This window comes from Primulina tabacum, chromosome 17 (genome assembly GCF_025594145.1).
Source record: "Primulina tabacum isolate GXHZ01 chromosome 17, ASM2559414v2, whole genome shotgun sequence".
Lineage (NCBI taxonomy): Eukaryota > Viridiplantae > Streptophyta > Magnoliopsida > Lamiales > Gesneriaceae > Primulina > Primulina tabacum.
Genome location: NC_134566.1, coordinates 31652919 through 31663439, shown reverse-complemented (window position 1 = coordinate 31663439; position 10521 = coordinate 31652919). Strand labels below are relative to the sequence as shown.

At 26.5% G+C, this 10521-nt stretch overlaps 1 protein-coding gene across 1 annotated transcript; it reads right to left on the bottom strand.

Moving 5' to 3' along the window:
* Positions 1-3254: 3254 nt before the first annotated feature.
* LOC142530705 (uncharacterized) lies at positions 3255-5342 on the bottom strand. The gene is made up of 5 exons (XM_075636521.1): positions 4502-5342; positions 3912-4369; positions 3792-3811; positions 3533-3653; positions 3255-3458 (listed from the first exon to the last, which is right to left on the bottom strand). The coding sequence occupies exons 1-5, from the start codon at positions 5340-5342 to the stop codon at positions 3255-3257; spliced, it is 1644 nt and encodes a 547-aa protein (XP_075492636.1).
* Between the last annotated feature and the right edge of the window lie 5179 nt (positions 5343-10521).

Sequence of the window (10521 nt, the reverse complement as noted above, 5' to 3'; positions counted from 1 at the left end):
CCTACTAAAAATTGAAATTTGTTAAAATATACATGTTTTTTGTTTGTTTGTTATCAGCGATTAATGTATATAAAATATATTGAAGAAAATATAATTTAGTCATCATTTTTTGTAATGAAATTTACACTCTATTTTTTTAAAAAATATATGTTTAATGAAATTTAATTTAAATAAAATAATAATGAAATTTGAATTTTTGTTTGATTTATATTTTTTATTAATTAATGAATTTTAAAATATATCGAATAAAAATGAAGTTTACACTATTATTCAAAATTTTATAGTTCTCCAATTTTTAAAAGGTTTTATGTGAAACAGTTTCATTGTTATATAGTCCTGAGAGGGACTGACCCAGTCATTTTCGGAGTGAATGAAACAATCTCATAGGAGTTTCTGTGTCAATTTTATTTTTAACTTAAATAAATTAACATATAAAAATAACGTAAATAATAATAATTAATATATTTCTCATAGCTTGTTTGTATTTTTCCATCTATTATTAATATATTTTAAAATAAATTGAAGAAAAATAAAATTTAGCCACCAGTTTTTAGAATGAAATTTAAATTAAGCCTTCATTTTTTGGAATGAAATTTACACATCATTTTTTTAAAAAAATTATATCGAATAAAAATGAAATTTACACTATTGTTCAAAATTTTATAGTTCTCCAATTTTTAGTAGGTTTTATGTGAAACAGTTTCATTGTTATATAGTCCTGAGAGGAGCTGACCCAGTCATTTCCGGACTGAAAAATAAATTTTTTCATGATTCAAATCTGATATGAGACATGTTTCACAAAATTCACTCGTGAAACAATCTCATAGGAGTTTCTGTGTAAATTTTATTTTTAACTTAAATAAATTAACATATATGAATAACTTAAATAATAATAATTAATATATTTATCTTCGCTTGTTTGTTTTTTCCATATATTATTTAATATATTTTAAAATAAATTGAAGAAAAATAAAATTTAGCCACTAATTTTTAGAATGAAATTTAAACTAAGTCTTCATTTTTTAAAATGAAATTTACAATTCATTTTTTTAAAAAAATTATATCTTTAATAAAATTTAAAATAATAATAGTAATAATAATAAATACATGTTCTATTGTTTGTTTTTTTCCAACTATTAATTATTTGTAAATAAAATTGAAAAATGAAATTTAGCCATCATTTTTTGGAATGAAATTTATACTTTATTTGTTTTAAAAAATATATCTTTAATAGAATTTAAATGAATAGAAAAATAATAAAATTTACAATATATTTTCACAGAATGAATTATATCATTATTTTAAAAATAATTCTTTTTGTTTGACTTTTTTTTATTTGTGAACTCTATCTTTATTTATTTTTTTCCCTTTATTTGATTTTTTACATTAATTAATGCATTTAAAATAAATCGACTGAAAATTTAATATACATACACCCTTGTTCAAAATTTTATAGTTCTCCAATTTTTGAATTGGTCTTCTGTGAGCCGGTCTCATGGATATATCCTTCAAATGGGCCAACCGATCAATTTTCAGAGTGAAAAACAATGATTTTTCATGATTAGAGTATGATATGAAACATGTTTCATAAAATTGACCCGTGAAACAGTCTCGTAGAAGTTTTTATGCAATTTTAAATTTTAATTTGAGTAAATTAACATCCATTAATAATGTAAATAATACACGACTAATAAGTTTGAAAACTCTTATAAAATTGTGTGAATTTACATATATTTCTTTATTTTCGTTAAATAATATTAATAAATACATGTCTTTTTTTGTTTGTTTTCAGGTATTAATGAATTTTATAATAATTGAAGAAAAATAAAATTTTATTTTTGGAATGAAATTTACAGCTTTTTTCAAAAATATATATATCTTTAATGAAATTTAAAATAAGCGACACAATGTCAGCAGCTTAACTCACGAAAATTCCCAGGAGTTTACTCATCCCAGTACTACCCTAACTCTTGCACGCTTAACCCAACAAAACTGAATGATATTGAAAGATTTATCTTTTAGTTCGAATGTTTCTTAATCTTTATGTCAAAAGTTATATTTGTTACCCACGACACAATATTTATTTCTTATAATTGTGATTTACCGTGCAAAGCCCTATACTAAGCTAATAGTGAACATAATGAGGATTGCAATGACGTGGCTGTCAATTTGCCAAATCGTTAAATCCTATGCATGACAAACACAAATAATTGTTTGTTACCATAAGAAAACACTTCAAAAGAATCAAAATGAGTTTAAATTAATTTTATGTGTAATAATTACTCTTATATACATCAAAGGGATAAAAAAATAAATAAAAATAAATTCAAATTGTTTTTATGTAAAAAAAATTACTTTACATCTACAGTTACTTAAAATGATTTATAAGCTTTTTAAAATTTTCTTATGTTTTTTTTTAAAAAAATTCTCGAAAAATAAATTTTTTAAAAAATAATACAATTATCTTCATGTTTTATGTCCTGTCAAATTTTCATCGTTGAATATTTGTAGAACTTGTAACTTTTTTTATGACATTATTTATGTATAGAACTTTATAACTTCAAAATATATCATGATAAATTTAGAAATTGTGGTTCTTATTATTTTGAATACTCATGTCGAATATGGTTCTAATTATGGATTATATTAATAAATATTTTTATATTTAGACATAATATTGCAACATTATATAATTATATGTATATCAAACTTAAAACAACTCAATTATATTAATATTCAAGAACTCAGGCAAAAATAAATACTGAACTTTATCGATGTATCGTAGATTTAATTAATTGTTAAAAAATAAAAGATAGTGTGAGAATTGTTCTCCTCATATCATCTTTGTATATTCCACACGTGCAATATATATATATATATATATATATATATATATATATATATACATACTAGAGAAATGTACGTGCGTTGCACGTTGAGAGATATAGATAATCTGTATATGATAACATTATTTAAATATGTTTAAATTATTTTGAAAGAAGAATAACTTTTAATAGATAAATATTTAATTATTTGATTACAAATGAAATCATCACACTTTCTTGTCTTTGATTTGAAGACCTCCTGAAATGATTTTGCACCCGTCGGTTTTTATCTTTTTAGCTCTTCTTTTGTACTCGACAATTGGTTCGTCATCTTGAATCTCTATTTCATCTTCATCTTCATGGATCTTCATGTTTCTATTTATGTTGAATTCATTTGATATTTCTACCTTTGGTGGTACATTGCTTTGTTTAGTTGACTTGATAATCTTCCGAGATCTTTGTTTCCTGATTGACATTTGTTGTTGGATATTTGTCATGTATCTCATTAGCTTCAGCCACAATCTTTAACACTCCATCACGTTTTTCCACTGAATTATCCAACTTGAACAAGAATGTGTAGAGCTTGGAGCTCGGTTGATTTAGCAAATTTTTATATGGGTTATTTGGTAAATTCTGCATTGCAAATTTTTATTGTTAGATATTCTATTTATGTAGATATAAAATCATTTGTTTGTTTTATCTTATACCTGGTTATGAATTTGAATGAAATCTTCAACAGAACATCCAACAAAATATGTTGCAACTTTTCCAAATAATGTTATTTTTCCTGTCTCATACCCATCTTCAATTGTAGTTGTTATTATGTACCTGTAACATAAAGAAGTAAAGTAGTGATCATCTCTTTTTTGTTAGTGTATGTGGTCTAAAACTTGAGTTGGGTATTTGTATTTTTTATTACCTTGGAATGATGGTAATTGGATAGTTTATGCAATTAGTACAACTTACTTTGTTGGTTTTTGTAGCAGCTTGGAAACAATGATCACATGCTTCATACCATGGAGTAGCTTTGTTTTCGATTTTCTTTATCTTGCTCCGTATCAAATAGTAGTTGTTCTATGTAAATACGCGTGAAACTAAATCTGGGCGATCTTGAGCAACTTGACCAACAAAAAGATTGTCTTTAATTTCTTTACATTCTGGATTACAAGTCATCGTAATAAACAAATCTGGCTTCCCAAGCGCTCTTACCAAAGCAATCGCATCAAGATACCTCTTACGCATATCTCTAGGCCCTCCAATAAATGATGCAGGAAGAACAACACGGTGTCCGATTTCACTTCCACGAGTTTCTCCATTAACAACACTATCAACTATTCCTTGATACATTTCGGCTCGGATCTCTGATTGATTTCGTCGATGGTAGTCAAGTCGTGTTGTTTCCAACTTGATGTACATATCAACAACAAACTGTTGCAACAATCTTCCACCATACAACAAAACAGACATATCAGTATCTCGAATCTGCAACTTATAACAGTAATACTCCCTGCACGACACCATCCCATCATTTTTCCCATGGACGGCTGCAATGCAAAGTGGGGAAAAAATCAATATCCCATTAAAAAAATAACAGAGAAACAATATATTAAGATATTAAAAGATGAAAATAAATACAAAAATATATATCAAGAAAAGAAAAAGCAAAGAAATCTCACCGCTGGTGAAATACGGGACAACCTCGGAAAAAGAAGAAACATTTGAATTTGGCATAACATCAATGACAACATCTCCAGAGGCTAAATCATTACTAATTTTAGGGATATGCTGATGCCAACCACTATCACCATACGGGAAAAACAACGGATACTGCAATGGATCATAACATCCAAAATAATGCATTGTTTGATGCATTAGCCCATCATTTCCGTGCACGAATATATCTCGATCGTAAGGAATATTCACAATATCACTACCTTCCAACCAAATAGCTGCAACTTGATCTGCAGATGGAGAATTATAACACCTTTGATCAACAAGCACATTCTTACAAATATGCAATCTTAGGCCTCTACTCATAGGATATTGATTTATCCTTTTTAGAAGCTGGGCATATGGGTTAACCTTTAATAAATCCATTAACAACAACATAATGCCCTCATCGACATCTGAATCATCAACAACAGACATTCTGTTATGCAACTCATTATCGCTATCCCAGAAATAGAGTTGGAAATATTTGGGTCTGTCCTTTAATGGGACAAGAGGAGGCAATGAATGAAACACTTGGCCCGATACACGAAATGTATACACGCCATGATTCGATGAAGCTAAATTCTTATCAAGTCGAGCAACGAAAGAAGTGAACGCAAATAGACTGTTATAAAGGCGGATTTTTCGACGGAACAAAAGAGCAGAAGGAGTCGACACGTCTTTAAACAAGTCGATAAGAATTGTCGGAGCAACCGGTAAAGCCAGCCTAATCTTGCCAGAATCACAGCAGAACGATGGAGGTTCGTAAGAAAACCTCCTAGCAACACAAAAAATACAACATGACATGGGCGCAAGTACATGTAAGTAGTCCAAGTCCACCTCATTGACTGTCGAGAAGAAGATAATTTAATCAAGAGTCGAAGAATAGGTAGAATTGATATGCATACATCTTTTACATTGGTCCAATCCCTTCTTTTCATAAAATAAAAATCTCGCAAAATCAGTTTGCATTTTTTAAATTGTTTTATTCACTTATATTTTTTTTATCTAATAAATAAGTTTTAAACCTCGACATATAAATTTATAATTTTTTATTTTCTGTTTTGTTAAATATAAACATTTTTGTATTATTTGTAAAAAACTAAGATTATGAAAAATATAATTAATACATAAATTGTAAAAATATGTCCGAAACCTCTGTTAGCATAATTTTTTGTATTATTTATTTTAATAAAAGAATGTATAACACTATTACTATTATTTGTAAGGTATTTTCACAAAACCAATTAATTTTATAAATAATATTATTACATATTGATTCGAATCATTAGTTGTTGAACAAATACTTTGATATATTGCAAAATAAATATTTCATATCTCGGCTATTGAATTTAAAAGTTTAGTAATTAGTAAATATGTGCTTCTATAGATCCAGTCATTTTTTTCATTTCAATTTAAAATTGATATAAATATGGAATAAATGAAATATAAATGTTTCATTTTACAATTTACAAAAGCCATATGTTTTTTTAATAATTAATATTATTATATATGGATTCGAATTATTAATTGTTGAAGAAATATTTTGATATATTGCAAAATAAAAATTTCATATATCGGCTATTGAATTTAAAAGTTTAGTAATTAGTAATTAGTAATTATGTGTTTCTGTTGATGCAGACATTTTTTTTTCCCATTTCAATTTAAAAGTGATAAAATTATGGAATAAATGAATTCTAAATTTTTCATTTTACATTTAACAAAATCCAAAAGTTTTTTTATCCGATACTTTTATGAATATAATATATTTTATGGCAGGAAAAATAAGTATGTGCAAATAAAGATAACCAATGAATATAACTTAAAAGTCACACGAAGCACAACGAAAATAGCGAATGAAATGAACAACATTAATAGATGACCAACAAGATCCAAACAGAATAAAACTTAGAGACCACAAAAGTACACAACGAGAAGAACAAAAAAATATCTATATAAATAGACGAGGAACAAGAGTGAACTCACAATGGGGCAGACAACCGAAACCAAGTTGCGGCAGAAGATGTGGATGGGCTGCAAGGAGAAAAAATCAAATAGAGAAAGAAACATCTGCCATGCAAGAAATAGAAGACCGAACGTGACGAGGGGAAAAAGAAACAAAGAAACAAAGATGGAGCAGGGATTAAAGATTCTCACTCGAAGGAGATGTAACTGGAACACGAGAAAGCTCATGCTCGTGGGTATTCCTAGTAGAAGCAGAAAACATAACTGTAGCAAACAACAGAAAAACCCATAGAGACAAGCATAGACACAGAAGGAAATTACCTTGTTACAAAACTGGAGACAAGACTCGATCTTCTTCCACGAGCCATCAAAATTGTAGACAGAAAATGTTAGCGAAATAGAACACCAAAGTGCATGAAAATGAGTGAAGAGGCAGTAGTCATGCACGAGCCATCAAAATTGTAGACAGAAAATGTTAGCGAAATAGATGCACGAGCCATCAAAATTGTAACGAAATAGAACACCAAAGTGCATGAAAAGGAGTGAAGAGGCAGTAGTCATGCCATGAAAGTGAGTGAAAGAGTAATGAATAATTAGTCAATGGATTAATAATTAACTAATTACATAATAGGAAGACAAATAGGTCATTAAAGTACAATTTTGATAAGGACAAGGACAATAGAATTAATTAGTCAATGGATTAATAATTAACTAATTACATAAGAGGAAGACAAAGTGTCATTAAAGTACAATTTTTAATAAGGATAAGGACAATAGAGTAAATTCACAATTCAATCTGTATATTTATATAGATATAGATACTAGAAATAATGCATGTGCGTTGCACGTACGAAACATATGTTGTAATTAGAATTTGAAATAAAATTATATAACTCAACAAAAGATAATGATAATAGTATTGTAAATTTTGACAATTCGTGTTAATTAGCATTAGTAACTAAAAAAACATATTTTTTAATTTTAAAAAAAGATTTGGACTACTAAAATTTTTCTCATATCTTTTTATCATATTTTTTTCTTTTATTATTTGTCATATTCTCTCAATAATGCATATATTTTATTATAATATTCAATTATTACAAACTTTTTTGACAATCAATGATATGTAATTTTTTATTTACCATGTTGTTTGATTATTATTCTCTTTCATGTAAATTGACAACAATTTCTACGGGATGCTTTTACTTTCTTAGTCACCTTTAATTTATTAGACACTTATACTTGATAACATATAAACTACACATTATTATTAGGGGTGAGCAAAATTTTGGTTAAACCGAATTAACCGACAGAACCGAGTCAATTCAGAAATTCGGTTCGGTTATTTCGGAAATTCGTTTTTCAAATTAAAAAAAAATCGGTTATATCGGTTAATTCGATTCGGTTACAGTTTTCATAATTTTGAAATCGACTAACCAAATTAACCGATATAATAACTATATTATTTAATAAATTTTTATTATTTATCATTTTAATATATTTTTTATTTTTAATATTAAAATCAGCTCTAATTCTAAAGAAAATTTGTGATGTATGTGATTTTATGTTTTTATGCATTTGTTTAGACTGTAGTGTTCAAAAAAACTACATATGTAATTAAAGTCAAATCACAAATTTTTTTTAAACTAATCGGTTAATTCGGTTACCAACCGAATTAACCGATTTTAATTCGCTTCGGTTTTCATCGGTTATGAAAATTAATTCGATCGGTTCGGTTATTGCTAAATATTTCGGTTCGATCCGGTTATGACTAATTCGGTTCGATCGGTAACAGAACCGACCGAATGCTCACCCCTAATTATTATAACAATCTATCATCACATAAAAAGTACTGATGTATTGATTTAAAAAAATATTTATTAAATGTTGTCATTTATTTGCAATTTATAAGAATAATATTTTTGACAATAAATCATCTTTTTACTGACTCTTATGACACTTATTTTAATATTTCATATTAACTCATAAGTATAATTAGCACAATCAAATTACTAATGTCATATTTGTATTATCTCCAGAAAAATAATATATTTAATTTTTCTAATTGTTTAAATATCTTATCAGGAACATTTGTGTACCCTTATATTGAGAAAAATTCATTGCATTTATAAAGTTTGAACGGTAAATATATTTTTATAGAATACAATTAATTAGTCTAAATAATTATAGCTTTAAATTAATATTTACATTAGATAATTATAGTATTAATTCTAACATTATTTTTTTATTCTTCTCAATACATTACTTTTTCTATCTTAAATATATTGATCTATTTATTATTGTATACAAAGTATAATAATTATTTGGTTATTTGATCACATTTAAGATTAGATTTTTAGAAAAATTCTAATATATCTTTAAAGATCAATAGATGATGAAATTAAATTTGAAATCAAGAGAAAAATTAAGAAAATGTAGAACACTACAGTGCATAAACTTTCGGTTTGTACAGTGACAAAACATAAGGTGAGATACTTATATATACGAGTCTCATTCAACTTAGCCCATTATAATATTTTTATTAACCCACTTTGTCTTTCGTTTTTACTTCACTAACTTTGCAGTGTGACTCATTGAAGCATTAACTTTTTATTTTTTTAGTACATAGTGGCCTCCCTCACCGACTACAATCTTTAGAAGTTGGTATTAGTAGTTTATAGGTAATAGACAATTATTTAGTTTTTATTTTATGTCTTTTGATTAATTGCGTAATTTTTTATGTTCTACCTAATTCGTTTTTAGAATTTTTATTGAATTTTTATAATCATGATTAGAAGTGTTTCACGCATACAATATAAAATTAATATATTTTAAAATGTTAATATTGAAGTGTCGAATAAATGTATTAATTCATTATTTAATAATTTTAGAAAAACAATATACATCCTAATTCAGATTTAAAGATTAACATACAAATAAAAAATTGCGATGAATATCTTATAAAGTAAATGGTGTTAGCCCAAAAAGATTAAATATGATTATTATAAATGAATTTTTCTTAATTAATCAGAAAATTTTCAGCAAATTCGCTGAATTAATTAAAATGTTTTCAATATATTATGTCGATATATGCTTTTCCATATAAGTTAGTGATTAATTCCTTATGAACATTTTAAAAAAAATGTGTATTTAGTTATAGTAGCGGTGTCTTATAATTTAAAATATTAAATGAAACAAATTATCAAGATAAAAAATTAATTAAGAAATTCAGGAATATGTGATTACTCAATTAGTTTAATTGACACGCTCTTTAATTTGCTGATTTAATAGATGTTAAATCCACAATCATTGAGTTTGACAAGAATTCTTGTAGAATAAAATACAATTATAATAAATTACTTGATTATATATGTAATAAAATTTTGTATATTTCATATATGTTTGATTTATTTCATTTATAAGGTTGAAATTTTATATATTATGATATAAGATTTGTTATACATCTTAACATCGATAAATTCACTAAAAAAAAATTTATATATTAATTTCCGCTACCATATAATTCTGGTTTCGCCCCAAACTTTTGTGTATTCGTTCGTTTGAATTTATTATTCCGCATTTTACCAGACTCATAACATGCCAAACATGAAAGTGAATATTAATTTAAAAAGATAATAATATTTATAGATTGTAATAAATATATTACCCTCATGATACTGATAAAACTAACTTAAAAAGAATATGTTGACGAACATATTGTCAGGAACTCATTTAGGCTCACACATATTTAAAATATGAATAAGGAGAAAGGAAAGACACAATTAAAATAGGCAATTAATGTAAAGTAAGTAATTAACAAGGAGATAAAGGTAAATTCACGTAAAGTCACATATTTATATATATAATAGATAATAGATATATATATTTTCGTGTTTTACTAAGCAGACTGCGGGGGAGCCTGTGAGGTGAGGTGCAAATTGTCGTCGAGGCCAAGACTGTGCAAGAAAGCTTGCGGCACATGCTGCGCCAGATGCAACTGTGTTCCGCCGGGGACGTCTGG